This window comes from Cyrtonyx montezumae, unplaced genomic scaffold (assembly GCF_038088225.1).
Source record: "Cyrtonyx montezumae isolate F1298 unplaced genomic scaffold, pur_monq_1.0 scaffold_3, whole genome shotgun sequence".
NCBI lineage: Eukaryota > Metazoa > Chordata > Aves > Galliformes > Odontophoridae > Cyrtonyx > Cyrtonyx montezumae.
In genome coordinates this window covers 157,304,362-157,322,273 of record NW_027072034.1, presented here as the reverse complement: position 1 = coordinate 157,322,273, position 17,912 = coordinate 157,304,362, and the positions used below count along the sequence as shown (strand labels likewise).

Here is a 17,912-nt window from a genome sequence, read left to right as displayed (position 1 = left end):
GACCTTTAAGGGTCCTTTTGAACTCAAACAATTCTATGACTCTGCCTAGATGAATATTAGGGGTGCAAAGCCTGCGGGACGTGCACCATGTATTGTAATAACCAACTCAGCAAGCAATTCTCCTCATTCTCTCTCTTGATTGTTCCTCAGTTCCTTTGACCATATGTCCACATTCCTGTCAGTCCCTTCTTCCTGCCTTAGCTTTGCTTTATCATTTCTTCTTCTCTTTACTACTTCTTACAGTAGTTTCATCAGATTCCTGCATTTTTTGTCCTTTGCGCAAGGCTTCACTCTTGTCTAGCCACCAATTTCCTTCAACACTTCAAGAAAATATCACAAATGACACAAAAAGCAAACGTGTTCTTGCCTTTTCCAGTTTTTATTTTTCTGCTAAGTGTTAGCAGCAGATCAAGCTTAGGACGAGGGAGAGGAGGAAGGAGGAATTTTAACGTTTTATGGGTTTGGGAAGGTGCAGGCAAGGAAAACCGAACAAAAGGAAGGAAATCCAAAGATGAGAGAACACAGAGAGTCAGAACAAAAAGAAGAAACAGTAAAATGGGGAAGAAAATGATTGTTGTTTTTCATAATTTATTCGTGGAGCAGTGTGGGTGTCTGCAGTAATTTACAAATGAAAGTCAGGTCCCTGCCCCACAGATTTACAGTTTGAACTGGGAGGTGGGAGAAATTAATGCACAGAACCTCCCTCATTTCAATTTATTTCTCTGTAACGCATCCTAGAGCATATTTCATTTTGGGGAGAGGAGGTAATGACAGATTGTTGTTGCTAATAGGATTTGGGTCAAACTCCTGCTTACTGTTTGGCACCTAACTAGATTAATAGGGTGGGTGTTCTTCAAAATTACATGCTACAGCGGGAGGATAATCCCCTCCCCACCGAATTTCGAGTCCCGTTCAGCAGCGAAGGAGTTTGGCTGAGCGTGCTCTGCAACAATTTATCCATTAAAACCCAAGCTTCCCCACCAGTGCCTTTAATCCTAGCTCGGAAGGAGCTGCCTCGCCACGGCTGAGCACACCTCATTCTGCCTGAATCCTGAGACTACCTTGGTAAATACTTTTGGTAAATAGTTTGTTCTCACTCCCATAGATAAATCTCTCCTCTGTCTCCCAAGACTCATAGAATCATAGAATATCCCATGTTGGAAGGGACCCTCAAGAATCATCAAGTCCAACTTCTGGCTTGTAAATTGCACAGCTGAAAGGTGGTTAAAATGGTTGTTTTTGAAAGCCGTGCGAGAGCTTTGTCTGCATCAGCCAAGATCTGGAAGGTACTTGAGCAACTTACGTTGAAAGTCACCAAAGTACCACGCTGGGTGCTCACAAGTTATTTCTATCTCAGAATTACAGTCAGGCTATGTCTATAAAATAGCTTGTAGAAGGTACTGCATGAGATCTGCTGGAGATAGATCCTGGATGGACTTATGAAAAGAGAGGCTGTAGATTTTGTTTGGTGACAGTGGCTTTAGAGCACAGGTTAAGAAAGCATGACAAAATGGTCAAGTAAATAGTTGTGGATTCATTTCCCATCGGTTGTAAATGCTGTTGCAGTGAATGATAATTAGGGGAAGTTTTGTATCTTGAGATGAAGAAGTTGTAGCTTCTTTAGTCCTTGTAGGGCATCTTCTGGCTCCCCTGAGCATCTTGGTTCCCTCTCAGCGTGGAGGCACCTGGGAGAGTGCAGTTGTGAGTCCACGAAACGGGAAGATTACATGGGAACCTGACAACTCTGAAATGAGGGATTTCTTTTTTAATATCTGAGTGGAAAGTTAATGTTATGTAAAACTGCCTACTGAAGCCAATTTCTTTGCTAAATTTGTTTTCATAAGGTTTTTTCATTTCTCCCATGCGTCCAAGAAAAACATTAGTTAGCTAAAAGACATTAATTCAGTTTAAATCAGGATATCAAGCCCTCTGAGTCTAGTGCTGATGTGTGTGCATTTCTTGTTTAAATTGAGCCTACTGGTTAGTGTCTCTTTGGTCTCATTGTTTTTCCACTATCCTTGCTTTCCTGTGTAGAGGATGCTTATCTTGTAAACTGCTAGAAACCTAATTGCCACGTACCTCTTTTTAAATAATTTAGGTGGAAAGCAGTATCCTGCAGAATTTCTGTATAGCATATGCATACAACCCAACTTGTGTGGAAACCTGATCAAAAGAGATCCTTAACTTCTAGTTAAGGCTAATTAGGTTTTTTTAAAAAGCAGAGTTCAATACAAACCACTTTCCTTTTTCCTTTGTAATCAGAGCATCATTTTGTGTTGGGTTTTTTTTGTTGTTGTTGTTTTGTTTTTTTAAAGGACAGAAGTTGCATCTCTTAGATACGCAGCTCGGGCAAGCTTTACAAAACAATTAGTCCATCTTTCACATGGCCTAAACTTGATTGAGTAATTACTCAAATAATGGTCAGTAATGGAATACATAGGGTTATCTCTTGGCTAATCCTCAGGTAATGGAGTTGGTGTATCTCTGATTTTTCCCTTAGCAGTTCCCAGCGAACACAAGACTGAGACAAAAGTGATTATGGGAAGTAGAGGGAGTCACTGGAGGCCAGCAAGGAAAAATAGGCCTTATCTTATGCAATTAATCAAGAAAAATCCTATTGTGGGACAATTATTCAAAGTTGATTCTAAAATAGCTTTAGAGCTCGAGGTCCTGTTTTTTTGTGTGTGTGTTTTGGTTTTGTTTTGTTTTAAGAATTTTGCCAAGGTCGTTCAGAGTACCAGGGCAGACCTTGCCTCAATACGAAGTCTGCTGCATACGTTAGAGTGGGCTGAGCATAAAGTGCAGCCTTACTGTTGGCTTTTGGTGGGTGTCAGAACGTGATTTTTTATTTAAAAGCGAAATATTTCTGAAATCAGACAATATTTTGAAACTCACTTCATCTCACCTTCATGCAGCCATCAGCCCAGCTCTCCTCGTGTACATGCAAGGCTCTGGGATCTCTGAATGGCTCTCCAGTTCTTTTACTCTGTTTTCTGCACTACTTTTTGCTTAGCTTAAGTGCTTTACAGAGGCTTGCAGCAACTGCAGAACTGCTGGATTGTTTTGCGATTGCAGCGATGGCAAAAAAGCTTTTGCCTTTCGTGCTGTCCCCCCAAAAGCTCTCATTCTGGAAGAGCCCCTGGCAGCCTGCTTTGCTGAGTGTTAAGCCTCCGAGCTCCCTCGCAAGTGAGATTTATTTGAAGATGTTGCTGTGATCCATGAGGTCCTGCAGAAAGAAGCAATAGATTTTAGCAGCTGTCCCTGAAAAATTATAAGGTCACCGTAAAAAACAGAGGTTTTAAATTGGCTGTGGTTTAAATTTTCCTCCAGCCTTCTGCACTGGTTTCTGTGCTGGAGGGGGGAAGCTGCCTGCAGAGTTATTACTCAGCACGCTCACCCCATGGTCTCCCGGCACTTTTTTCTTTTCCAGCAGTGCTGACAGCAGCATTTTGAACCTGATTTCAGCAAGGGCTGCTGGGTGCCATTGAGAAGTACTGCCACATAGATGTATAGGTGATCGTGCTGCCTGATGAGGTTTCTCCCTTCCGATGGGCACCTTTTGCAGGGCGGGTTACAGAGGGAGGTAGGCACTTAACACGTGTTCCCATACAGAATAAAGCAGAGAGGCTGAGAGACAAAGAGAGTCACTAATGGGATTTGTAGCTGAAAGGAAAAACTCTTAAAGTAAACATTTTCCTCTCTTTAAGTCTTGAAAGTATCTGTTTCGGGGGTGAACCCTTCCCAGCAAATTTAATTTTGAGGCTTGTCAAGCTTTATTAAAGCCTTATCATCAGTGATTTCCTTCTCTGCTAGATCAAGAAGATTGTGTTTGTTATGGGATTCGTATTGTATCTCAGAATTCTCTCCAGCAAATGTGGAGTTTTGTGCTTGTACTGAGACACATCCCTGCCAGTGCAGAGCACTGGGATCCTGGGCTGTGCATTGTCAGCACAAACTTCCAAGATTTTGGATGCTGTTCAGACAAAGCCAAGTTCTTCTGAAAGTTTCAATGATACATGTTCAGCTGTATCCTGATGGATAGATTCTGCAGGTCAGGGTTTTGCCAAACAGTGTGGACGGACTTCTCATTTATTCTAGAGCACAGCATCTGATTGATGCTTTTATTCATCTCAATTTGTGTTTTGAAAGTAAACTTCTCCCTCTCCCCATCTTTCTCAGCTTTATAAAGTATTTCCCAGTAAGCTTGGGAAATATGCCCTTTCTTAGCCAGTAAAGACAATCTAATATAATGAAGTGTCTGAAAAAATAGTCTGTATTTTTTTTCCCAGTGCCCAGAAGTAACCAGAGCACCTTGAAGAACACAGATAGAGTTCTCGCCTTGAGCAGCTTATCATTTAGTTTTGAATGTGCCCTTGCAATTGCAAGGAATGCATGATAGAAAGAGGACTGGAAAGACAATTAGTGGCCAAATGAGTTGTTGAACAAAGTTATTTGAAGGTGGTGTAAACACTGCTTACCTTTCAGTGGTTGCAAGGTTGCTTTTTGTGCTTCATAGCAAGCGTGCTGGTTGTCTTCGATTTGTGTTGAGCCAAAAAATGTGGTCACGCATTTTTTGCAGAATCACAGAATCATTAAGGTTGGAAAAGACCACTGAAATGTAATTTGGCCATCAACCCATCCCCACCGTGCCCACTAACCATGTCTCTCAATGCTCTCTTTTAGTGGGGACTTCTTTCCCGTGCTGATGCACATTGCCACCATCCCTTCCCTCTGCTGCAAAATAAGTTATTAAATAACCACAGTATTTTATTCATTCATCATCTGAGCACATAGATGCACATGTAGGCTGCAAATGTGTGAAGGGCTCAAGGAAATTCAGCAAGGCCTGGTGGAAGATACTAGGGTGGATCAAGTACAGGTGGGCCCAATGTAATAAATATTGACAATGTTCTTTTTCTAGTAGTTGGAAATAGCTGCTTCCTAACGTATTTTCTAGCATGTAGGGATTTCTTTAGCACAGAAATTTATTAAAGGCAGAACAGTATATTTTCTTACACAGGTCAGTAATACAGAAGAGGAAAAGCACTGTAAAATTCTTCAAAACATTTATACATATGTTCAGTGTGTTTGTTTTTACTAACATTTGTGGCACTTGAAAAGCTGATTTGGAAAGCTCAGCCAGGACGATAAGATATGTGGGTACAAAGTGAAAAGGCTGCCTGTCTGCTTCCCTTTTGTCAAGAAAAAAATACATATAAAGCCCTGCCATTACATTTGAGAGTTATTAGATACCGATAATGCTACGTGGATTTGGGGTCTTTAGATCACAAATTTGATCTTTGCAAAAGGAATGGTGCAGAATCTCAGTTCTAGCTGAAATCTTGTCCAGAAATACTTGCAGGAAGATTATTAAAATACTATAGGTATTGACATTGGCTACAAAGATCTACTTGTGCATATTTCTTTAAAGGAGGGGGAAAACCCCTTAATACTATGTATTACCATAGCTAGTCCCCATTATACTATTGTAATCATAGCTGAAGCAAGAACGGTGATTAACGATGGCAATTTATTGTATCTGACGAGAGGAGAAAATAGGAGATGTTGTCGTTATCATAAATCATATCATAAATAACCAAAGAGAAGCACTCGGAAAGCTTGTGTGGTGTCAGCAGCAAGGCCTTTCAGGCACGTTAGCCCAGGATGTAGCCATAGAAACCCCAAAGTCATATTGTTATCTTAGTCTTGCTGCAGTTATGTGATACAACAGTATTAACATATAGATTAGGCCATTTATAATACTAGGTGTCATTTCAGGTTGGCTTGCTTATATAGCATTTTAGTTTTTTATTGTGCCGAATGTTAGGGAAACGCTGCATTTTTCCTGGTCAGTCCATAGCCATTTATAACAGATCAGCTTCACACCTCTGTCAGTCTCACTAATGTACTGTGTTATTGATTGGTTGTACTGTATGAATTGTCATTGCCTAATTACCTTGTCTTTGCTAATAATTTCATTTTTTGGAAGTCAAATGTTCCTTTAAAGAGAAAATCTCTCTATGCTCGCATTCATACACCTGGGCAAGTTCCCCACTCTGTTAAGGACTGGACACCCTAGAGGGAGTGGAAGGGACAATAAAAAGCATCCAGGTTGGTCCAAATTGTGTTGTGGAGGTTCGCTGTCTCCAGCTGTACATTTGGATCAGATGGTGGTGGTGCTCACATCACACTGTTCTGCAGGTGTCCTGGGAAAGGCTTCATTGCAGGTAACACCAAGGTGACTAAACACAACAAAATAAAGCCTGCCCTGCAGCACAGAGGGAACTGGCTGGTTCTCACGCGTGGTCTTGCTCGATCACTTGCTAAAGATGCTTCTGTGGTTGTTTTTGCTTTACATCCAACGTCTTCACAACAGCTCCAGATATATTAGCATAACCCTGCTATGCACATGCATTTATTTGTATACGTATTTGCAATCTGCAAAAACTGTTGATTTGCAATGAAAAAGGCATACAGAAAGTAAAGTCTCCCTTTTTGAATACGGACACAATTTTGCTTGCTGTATGCAGCACGAATGCAGGACTGATATTTTGTCAGGTCAGAGAGACTGTGAGTGCAGCTGATAACAATCTGCCAACTGTGTTTTTCTGTCTTCAGCAGGAAGTTGGGTGTGTCATTTCAAGAATCCTGGGTAGTTTGGCTTGATAAACATTGCATATTCTAAAAAAATATTATAATGAGGACCGCCGCTTGTAAGTATTTAAAGCTGTTTTTCTCATGGCATCCAGTATCCTAGAGCAGCACTGGGAGCTAAAGCAGCACATTATGCTGTACCTTAAGCCAAGATCTGATGCCCGATGAGGGATGCTCTGCACCTCTCTCCTCTTCTTTCCCACACCTTTAGGTTTGTGTGAGCCTGAGACGGGCTTTGCCAGCTGAACAGAAATAAAACACCCATTATCTCTCTAATCCCCCCACACCAGATAGATTTCTTTCTGAGTTAGCCATTTCAGTCAGTTCTCTGTGGAGAAAGGTGATGATAGGAGAAAGGAGGTGCAGGACTTTTCTCTGCACTCTGCTGGCCCAGGAGTTTACAAGTAGCATCACAGACCAGACCGATGGTTAGAATTCAAGCCAACATGTGATCTCTCTTATTTTAGCCTTATTTTAGTCTCGTTTTAGTTCCACTTTTTCCTGCATTAATGTTTGAACCAGGACAAAAGAAAGAATGGGACTTTACATCTGTAAAGTTGTGATGTGGAACTACAGCTTTAGTGGTTGTGGTTTGGTTCTGGTGAACTGTGCATTTTTTAAAACATGCATCTCTCTGTTGATTTCATACCAAGAAATGCCTTACCAGGAATGCCAAGCAACCGTTGAGCAGAGTGGAGAGGTAACTGCTTTGTAAATGAGCAGGTCTGGAAATACGTGAGGCCTCAACTGGATAATTGCCATCATGTGTATTTTAAAATTTCATCATGGAGGGGAGTTTTCATCATTTCTAGCTTCTTGACAGGTTAAGAACTACTTTTGGAGTGACTGATAAAAGTATGTATCAGCTCTGTCAGTGCTGTTCAGTCCAGGCTGGTACGGATTGTAAAAGGCACCACCCATTCATTTGGGCCAAATTTTCTCAAGCATTACCAATGTGTATGGATGCTTACCTTAAGGCACCTTTCACATCTTCTTTACAGTGTTTCAGTTATGTCTACAGAATCACTAGCTGATCCAGATGCTCCTTATTTTTAAAATACATTTGTGCTTTCACCATTTTAGGAATTACTGAGAATGCACTGGAACGAACTCAGTGGCAATTTCAGTGATCAAGTCACAGATACATAGAAAATGAGCCTCTGTGATGGTGCAGTACCACCAGCATTCTTCCCCAGAAAGTGTTTTTAAAATGTCAGTGTTTGGTAATTGGTTAGTTGGTCTCCTTTATATGGTAGGTGGTGCATCCGTTTGGTAAACAGTTCACATCAGTGATTGGTTTTCTCTTCACACAGTGGAGAAATTGTATGTATAAATCTGTCATTTTAAGCTCTGGATGTATCAAGGGTTTCTTAGTGTGTTCATTTTGCATTAGGGTATCAGAATACTGGCCTGTAGGATATCAGGATTGAATTTTCTTGCTCTTCCATCAATTTCCTTTACGGACTAAAAGCACGCTTTCTGTTTGTTTTGGGGAAAAGCCATTGTTATTATAAGTTGAAGAGATAAAACCTATTATGGCATAAGAAAAAGGTCTTTCACTTTTAACAGAAGTCAATAGCTGCTACTTATTAGGATATGATAAATATATTAAGCTCTTGACTTAGTGACTTAAATTTTCCCAAAAGGTATCTTCAGCTTAATCTCGTGCTTTGTCTAGACAATAGGAAAATGATTTTGGAAGTCTGCATGAAAATTGTTGGTATTTTTTCATTTGAAAGTTTCGTGTGTTGGGGTGGGAACAGTCACTTTCTTGCATTTGAGAAGCTGAGGTGGCTGGTGTATAAAACCTTCAGCTTGATATCCGTGCTGTCTTGAGAAGCATGTGCTTGGAATGAAAGATGAGTTGAAGATTTCAGTGCAGGCACTGCCGCATTATTTCCTTTCCTGAGTCTGAATTTTTGTTACAAACCCAGAGACTTTCAACTTTCATACTTAAGTACTTGATACCACACAGTGCGAAAGAGCTCAGAGAGCTGATATAAGCAGAACTGTCTGTGAAAGAAATGCATGATCTACTGATAGGTCTTTTTTTTTTACCCTATTTTCTAAAAGAAAAAGAAATTATAGAGGATGAAACTTTCATTTTAGAAAATGAAAGTTCAAGTTAAGTTTTTTTTAAAAAAGAACAGGTTATGCAAGAGATGTGTAAGATACATAAGAGATTTAGTTGTTGAAAATAAGCATGTTTGAGTTGCATGGAAGTAACAGCTCATTCAGAGCCTTATCCTTGTGGGTTTTTTATGACAGCTGACACTAATACTAAAGTTATTATGAAATACAAAATCCAAAACCTTGCATTACTTAATAAATATGGTTGGCTTTCACAGGAACTGCTACCTGCCAGAACTTTATGTATTTAATAATTAGCCATTTCATTGGAGCTAAGGGGTTGCTGTATGCTTTCTTCTGCAGACTCATAGGTCTGACCACTTCACCTCATCCCTTAGAGGTATTGATTTATTCTTAGATCTCCAGGTCTTAGCAAGATGGTTTTATGCTATCACCACCCCATAAAATAGGGAAATATTAACCAGTTTCCAAAAAAGAAGCTAAAACATTCCTTAAATGCAATACCACCCAACAGACAAGGTATCAGTTGGGCTGTAGGCTGAGGAGAGATCTCCTGTCTCTGTGACACGTTCTTTAGGACATCCTCTAGATGTAAGTACTTGTGCTGCTGTTTAAATGATACCCCAAAAAACACTGACCAAGATAATGGCAATTCAGGATGGATACTGGGAAAAGGTTCTTCACTGAGAAAGCAGTCGTAGAGTCATAGAATCTCCAAGGTTGGAGAGGACCTCCAAGAAGATCTAGTCCAACCATCCATCTGCCACCAGTGTGTTCAGACACTGGAACAGCCTCTCCAGAGGAGTGGTCTTGGCACCAAGCTTGCCATAGTTCAGGAATATGGACAGCTGTCTCAGACATGTTCTGATTTTTGAGTGGTTCTGGATGGAGCCAGGAGTTGCACTTGAGGATCCATATGAGTCCCTTCCAACTTTTCAATGAATTTAAATTTGTCTTATATGTATACATGTCGTAGTTTTTCTTGCTTAAAGAATGCTTGTCCATAGGTGCTTTTTTCTTCAACTGGAATAATTTTGCTTAGATTTTTTCCCTGCCTTTACTTTAATCTAACCTGTTGTTGAAAGAGCAACAAGCCTTCTCTAACAGGGCAGCCAGAAGAGCACCATAGCATGGTATGGTTCGTTGCACTTCTTTTATGCAATAAAGAGTATTTCTGTTCCTGTACCTCTGTCTCAGATGTAAGGACAGACAGACCCTAGAGCATCATGAACTTGGAACTTCATTACTGAAGTGTTGAGTATTGCTGTCCTGAAACTAAGCTGTGGCCAAATTAAGAGGGTATACATTCAATAAGCCTTTGGTTTTGGAGTCCCTGCTGTGCTACAGGAACATGGTGTACAAAGAAAGAAATGTGCTTCTGTAGTAGTTTTTCGTTAGAAAGGTGAAGGAGTTTTGGTTTCTTGCCTAAACTGTTCACCTTAAGAATTTTTCTAGCATTGGAAGCGGTGACAGATCCCTACTGCTTGCATTTTCATTCTAGTGCCCTCTCTCCTGCAGTCCTGAGGAGGTTCATATTTATCAAGTTCAGATTTTACAGCACACCGTGAGATGAAATTATCATTAGCTGTCAAATGGGAAGATGGCAGAACACAGCGTGACCTGCCCAAGATCATGCTGCAGACCTGCGTCAAGAGAGGGGTGGAGTGTTTGTTCCTTGACTTCAAAACTGTCCTTCACTGGAAGTGGAAGTCTTGCTCCACTTTTACAACCAGTGTTATAACGTCCTGCACATTGCCTCTGATGTGCTCGAGGAAGAAATGCTTTTTTAAAACACTGCGCTCATCAACAGAGTGCTAACAGCTGTCAGCTTGTCACTTCTGGGTCCTTTGAACTCGGGCTCTGCGCATGGGGATGGCTGACATAATAAACAATTGCTCTGTGAGAGCTTTAGTAATGTGAGCATTAATATTGATTCAGCACTGACTTCTCTAACAAATATATATATATATATCTGTTATCTTGAGAAACCTCCCAAACAGCTCTCGTCTTCTTTCATTACGGGAGAGAGTTATTAGGGCAGATGGCTGAGGTGATATCCATTTGACCTATAGATGCTAACTCAGAGGAGTATCATTAATAAGGTGGTTGGAAATAAGGAGACATCACAGCAAAGAGAGTTCAAAAGCAATCTGGTGCACAAAGGATTGCCCGTCGAGAAGTGCCTGGTAGCGAATGAGATGGGCAAAGGTAAAAAGGAGACACACAGGTTTAAATGCTCATCACTAAGTCAGGCAGATTGCCTTTAAAGGCTCAAGCTTTCCTGCATTTGGTTCCTGCTCCAATGTAAATCCTTCTGAAGGAGAACAGGGCCCAAAAGCTCTTAAATATAAGGCAGAGATTTCACTTTCTCTAATTAAAAAAAAAAAAAAAGAAAAACAAAAAAGTGCTTTATTGTGTTCTGCCATGGGCACAGCTGCAATGGCTCAGGTTTGAAAGCTGCTGTCTGGCAGAAAACCAGTCCTTGCTGAGGATCAGACCATGGCCTTGTTCCAAAAGAAATTTGGGTTTCATTTGACCAAGATAGGATTCCAGATTGTCATCTGAGCATGTCTGAAAAGTGGTGAATGTGTGTCAGTAGTTAAGTGCTCGTGAGCTTCCTTAGTCCCTGGATTGTTCAGGACTGACCCAGGCAATTTTTTCCAGATGTGTGGGGGAATCCAAGTCCTTATAAAAGGGATGGTAATGCTTCTGCTTCCTTGCTAAGTTGTCTTTGTGGCTTGCAGGAATGTGCATGAAAGCTGGAGCCAAGATACCCCAATTTCTGGTCTCACCTCTACAAACTGCACTTTAACCTCTTCTGCCCTTCCCCGGCATCTCCACACGAGATCATAGAAACTTCTTGGGCCCGGTGCAAACTTTACTTGGCCTTCTATAAAAAAAAATAAGCATCGTTCCTTTTTGTTGCACAAAACTCCGGTTCCTGTTCTCCAAACCTCCTCTGAAACTGTTTTTTTGCCTTTGATCCAGCAGCTGCTCATTTTCAGCAACCCCGAGTAGGTAAAACATGAGAAGCACCTTGGGATGGGAAGGAGTTACACAAATATGAAATATTGCCGTGCACTTTTGTGAACCACGGTGGAAGAGAGTGGCTGCTGAAGCAGGCACCGGGCGGAAATCTTTAGCAAAAATTACTCTGATTTTTCTATTAAATGTATTTTATTTTACTGTTAGTTGCAGTAATTCTTCCACTTCATTGACTATGATGTACAGCTTTTTATCCTTGTGGTTTTGTATGAAGATACGTTTCCAGCCTGTATGTACAAACGTTCTCTTCCCTGATGTCTGAATTTGGCTACACTTTTTGCCTTGTGGCCAGGGCAGAAGACTTCTGTAAATCCCAGTTTGGATATACTCTGTTTGCTTTAAATTTTATCACTCTTTAAAATTTTTAAAGGAAAACAAACTCTCAGCGGCAAAATGGGCTGAAAGGGGTTGGGAGGGAATTGCTCAGTAGCAACCGGTGCTGGATGACATCTGATGAATGCTAATTCTTCATCCCCAAAACAATTTTGAGCAGATGAAGGGAGCTGATTTCTGCAACAGCTTAAACAGAGATTGAAATGACTTCCACGATCTGGCAGCAGATTTTTTCCCACATAGCAGGTGCAGGCTTGGCCCACAGTGATTTCTCAGTTATACTCTAACTTTGCTGTTTCGAAAATGTAATGTCAGTGCCCAGCCAGGCAAAACCTAACTCACTAACATTTCTGTTTTTCACGGAAGGCTAAGACTTTATCCTCAGGCAAAGTCTCCTCTCTGGGCTGGCTGCTGTAAATCCTCTGGGCCCTGGCAAAAGCCAGAGTTGCTAGCTCATTTTACTTAATTTGTGATGCTGGCAAGATTTGTGCTGCAGCCCAGGGCTCTTGACTGAACTCTCCTAAATTAGAGCATTGACACATTAAAGAAACCCTAGCATAGGAAACCTGAAAATAAACGCCTCAAAAATAGATATTTCAGGAAGATGCTGTTTTACAAAGCTTCAAACAGGGTTAATATTTGCTTCCTTAAAACCTCCTGCTCATTAAGAAGTTGGGTTTTTCCTGCTCTCATGATAAATGTTTTTTACCACGTATTTCATTTGAGAACCTTAGGGCACTTGATATCTTTCTGCTGGACAAAATTCACCCATTTTCGCAGGTGGGTTAACACAGCCACAGGGTGAAGTGAGTTGAGGTTGTCTGCATAGGAATGTAACTGGCATGGATGTAATGACGTAATTACAAGCAATGTAAATGTGTCAGTTTAACTCCGGTACGGAAGTTCTTATTCCAGACTTAGAATCCTTTTTCCTGCTTAAATAATTCCATTTTGAAAGTGAGGAAGTGTAGCCAAGAGGATAAAGTGCTTGGCTGTGGTTCAGGAGATCAGAGGTTCTCTTATTCTCAAACTTGCCATGGATTTTCTGGGAGATATCAAGTGAATTTTCTCCTTTCTCTGCACCCTGATGTCACACACATGAGACTGAAGATGGTAGTATATGTAGGAAAAATTAAGTGATTGCAATTGCAAAACAAAAAAAAAAAATATCAAAAGCAGAGCAACCATACAGGAGATGTCAGTGCTGGCTTGTAGTAGTCGCTGCCTGATGTTCATAACTCTTTGTGTTTCAGGATTTGTTTTATTTTCAAAAGTTGGCTTTTTTGGTCCCATAGTCTGAGTGCCTACTTGCTACTCGAGCATTAGGTATATTGCTCTGGCAGCGTAGCTTTCATTTCACTTTCATTAAAGCAGAAATTCAGCTTATGTTCTCCAGAATTGCTCCATGATGTAAAAAACACCAGTAGGTGGGGTGATGGGGAGATGGCATTTCAAAGTTGTGCTCCTGATCCAACCCAGCACACAGTACACTCAGTGACACAGGGGTGTTCCCGTATAACAGTTAATGTCCACATGCAGCAAGCTCTTAAGGTGAATCAGAAACAGGACCTGGCAGGTAGAGCAAAACTCAGTCCACTACTTCATCCTTCAGCTGTGCTGCTTCAAGAAAAACAAACCCAGTTTAGGAAGACATCTTCATAGTAGTTAATCCACCATCAAAATTCTGTGATATTTAAACAAGACAGCTAATTCCAGTGGATTTTACTTAAATGTATACTTTGCAGTCCACTTTGTTACAGAATAAAAAACCACTTTGGCTTCTGTAGTTTAAAATGGATCAAGCGGGTCCATGTAATCCAAACTAATGCAGTTAAAAATAATCAGAGTGTTTTTGTACGGTACCTGCTTCAGAAGATCTACCACTGTGACTGAGGACTACCCTCATGTTTGTGTGCTTGATGTTACACTGGGATGAGGGAACCTGCCAGTTGTGACAGTGGGTAACGTGAGCCAAAAGAAGCACCTCACTTTACTTCCAAATAAACTGGTATGAAGTGGTTTGATGGTTATTTACCGTAAGAAGTAACATAAGAGGGCTAAAAAACACGTTAACTTTTGAGGCTTATTTGTTTCTGTAAGACACATTTTGAATTATCCCTAATGCTTTTTTAAAATGTTCTTGGTTACAGAAGAGGAAGAGGAACAAGTACCAACTGATGGAGGTACATCTGCAGAAGCCATGCAGGTGCCACTGGAAGAAGAGGGAGATATGGAAGAAGATGAGGCAATTAATGATGAAAATTACTTGAGCAAAAGACCATTAGAAAGTCCTGATGCTGAAGAATTTCCACCCATGAAACGACCAAAACTATCTGTTTCTAAAGGAGACAGTCTAGATGGAGCTTTGGAGCCACGTGAGCCTCTTAGCTCAATAAACACTCAAAAAGTACCTCCTATGCTTTCTCCAGTTCATGTTCAGGACAGTACAGACTTAGCCCCTCCTTCTCCAGAACCACCAATGTTGGCTCCTATTGCAAAATCACAAGTGCCAACCCCCAAGACAGTAGAGTCAAAGCCGGTTGCACCCAAAACGAAGTCCAAAACAAGTTCTCCGGGACAAAAGACAAAATCACCTAAAACTACTCCCTCACCAGTGGTTGCTGGAAGTCCCATACGTTCACCAAAAACTGGATCCAAAGAAAAAAAGTCACCAGGTCGCGCCAAGAGCCCAAAAAGTCCCAAAAGTCCAAAGGCTCCTGTTCATGTTCCCCAACCACCTGTTAAGCCCGAAACACCGAGTAGAACCCCTCTGGCTGCATTAAGTGACAAAATAGGAAAGGAAAACATTCAAGTAAAACAAGGACAGACACCGCCTGAACCTGTGACCAAGCCAAATATTGAAAACCAGACTAAGAAATTACCAGTGATGGACAAGACTATTGATGATTCAATAGATGCTGTGATTGCTCGTGCATGTGCAGAACGAGAACCTGATCCCTTTGAGTTTTCCTCTGGTTCTGAGTCAGAAGGGGAAATTTTTACCAGTCCTAAAAGACTTTCTGTTTCAGAGACTACAACTCCTAAACCTTCTGTTTCTGCTAATTGTTCTAATAAGCCAGGAGCAACTCCGGTTCCTCCATCAGGTGGGACTTCAAGTTCAGACATTTCATGGACAATGGATGACTCGATTGATGAGGTCATTCGAAAGGCAAACATGGGGACACCTTCTAATCCACCTGCCAACTTCACTTACTTCTCTTCTCCCTCTGCTTCACCGCCAACTCCAGAACCTCTTCTCAAAGTCTATGAGGAGAAAACCAAGTTGGCTACATCTGTAGAAGTGAAAAAGAAACTGAAAAAGGAGCTGAAGACAAAAATGAAGAAGAAAGAGAAACAAAAGGAAAAAGATAAAGAGAAAAACAAGGAGAAAAACAAGGAGAAGGAAAAGAACAAGGAGAAGGAGAAGGACAAGGAAGGAAACAAGGAGGCAAAATTTCAGTGGAAGGAACTTCTCAAAGATGATGATCTTGATCCCTATAAATTCAAACTAAAAGACTTTGAGGATGCTGACACAAAAGTAAAGTTGAAAGATGGGAATACCAAAAAAGAGAAAGAAAAACATAAAGATAAGAAGAAAGAGAAGGAGAAAGGCAAAAAAGACAAGGATAAGAAAGACAAAGAGAAAGTTAAAGATAAGAGTAAGGAAGATAAGATAAAGCCTCCATCAGCACCTCTTGTGTTACCTCCCAAAGAAATGTCTTTGCCCTTGTTCAGCACACCAACTGCCATGAGGCTTCCCAGCATGCTACCTTCCTTGTCTCCAATGCTTCCTGAAAAGTTGTTTGAGGACAAAGAAAAACCAAAAGAGAAGAAGAAAGACAAAAAAGAGAAGAAGAAAAAGAAAGAAAGGGAGAAAGACAAAGAAAAGGAGAAGAAGGATAAAGAAAAGGAGAGGAAGGAAAGGGAAAAGAAGGAGAAAGAAAAAGAGAAACATAAACATGAAAAGGTGAGTTGTTTAGAAGAGTTGAAATGGCATACTTGTTTGAATAGTGCATGGGGATTCCTTCATTTGCTGCTGAAAAGCATATGTGATTACAGAAGATACGTGACCACAGACTTGATACTTGAATAGATAAATAAATAAATAACAGCCCAAAGGAAGAAGTACCACCAAAAAAAAAAAAAATCAGGTATTGTCCCACTTCTTTGGGAGGCAAAAGAATGGAAGCTTAATTTTGTGAATTTGAAATATGAGATTATCTTGCCTTGTTGTTTTTTTTTTTTTGTTTCTTTGTTTGTTCTTTTGTTTTGGTTCGGTTTTACCTGAGATCTCTGGTTTTCCTGACTCACTTTTCACTTTGAAAAGCTGAGACTGAGGCTCACTGGCAAAATGCAGAACAAACGTATGCTTCATTGCAACGCTCAAATTTTGTTCTGTAGATTTCCTCTAGTAGGGCCAACAGCCTTTCATATAAAATGTAAATTTAGTTTCTAGGAGTCGACTGTTTCAAAGCTTGTAGAAGTCTGCAGGTTACCAGATGTCCAAAAATGAGAAGCAGACCACCTTAGAATAAGCCAGTAGAGCTACTGAATCCTCTCTGTTAGGAAGACCACAGCCTTCATGCTCCAATTAGGTGCGAGTAAGAAAATTGTTTTCAAACTGTAGTCTGAATGCATACTCCAAATGCTCAAATATCACCTTTCATTTTGAGTTTCAAGCTTGAGATGGGGAAGGGGGACCTGACTTTCAAATGGACTGAGCTACTTCTCCTGTAGCTCTTACTGATTTATATCAGCCAAAGACAGCTCCTTCCTTCCAATATCACCTAATCTTGAGAATATCTTTAATATATAAGAAATGAAACCAGCATATTTGCATGTTATCTGATTTAAAATCCCATTAGAAGTGGCTTCCCTAATTCAAGGTTTGCTGTACTTTTTGTCACTTAAACTTATATTGCGCATTAAATTGTTAATACCTAAAAAAAAAAAAAGAAAGAAAGAAAAAAGAGAGAGAGAGAAGCTGAAAAGAAAGAGATTGTCTTGGATGCTGATAACCTTGGATACAGGATTTCCTAAATCTCTATCCTTAGCATTAGGAAGCCCTACTTATGTTCTGGTTTTACAAAGATTCTCTTTACGACCTGCTTTGAGAGTAATACTCACTTTGTACAAGCCCAGACTTGGGATATTCCTTGCTGTCCATTTTTGGGTGCTGTAAGATAATGTATCCTGGTGTGCTACCTGGCAGACATGAAACAAACTGCTCATTTCAAAACTTAAACTATTTTTTTAAGTTGAAAAACGAATTTTCAGTGCAGAATCCGGGTGATCTGGAAAACTAACATTTGTCTGCCATGGATGAATCAGTGATTGACAGGGTGGTGCTCCAGCTGTCCCCATTAACTTAACGTCTGGGTTTTGGCTTGTAGCAAAACTGCTGCACAGTTTCCTCCTTTTGTCTACATGGCAGCTTCCTCCCTGCCCCTCGTGCTTGAGGCATTTTGTCAGTGTCTCACTGAGAATTTCTGGAAACATTTCTCTTTAAGTTAAGTACACATATATAAAATAAAGATGTTGCTTCTTTTTCATATATTTTGCATTTCTTCTCCAAATCTCTCTATCTAATTTGCTTTAGAGCAATATAAAATCTACACAAACAAATATAAACTGGAAAAGCTTCAATAGAGACCAAACATGTATGTATTAGGAAAAGGACTCCAACAGCAATAAAAACTTGGACAAATTTAATTGACAAAGCTGCCCATTACCTTGGCAAAAAGTCCCTGTCAAAAGATAAACTTTAAAGCTAGAATGCATGAAAGAGT

General features: G+C 40.4%; 1 protein-coding gene across 2 annotated transcripts in view; it reads left to right on the top strand.

Annotated features, from left to right (window-relative positions):
• TAF3 (TATA-box binding protein associated factor 3) overlaps positions 1–17,912 on the top strand; it is a 111,520-nt gene that overhangs the window by 69,025 nt on the left and 24,583 nt on the right. For both annotated transcript variants that reach the window (XM_065743774.1, XM_065743776.1), the window contains one exon: positions 14,274–16,090. In XM_065743774.1, the coding sequence (XP_065599846.1) occupies positions 14,274–16,090 (1,817 nt within the window). The remainder of the gene's footprint in view (positions 1–14,273; positions 16,091–17,912) is intronic.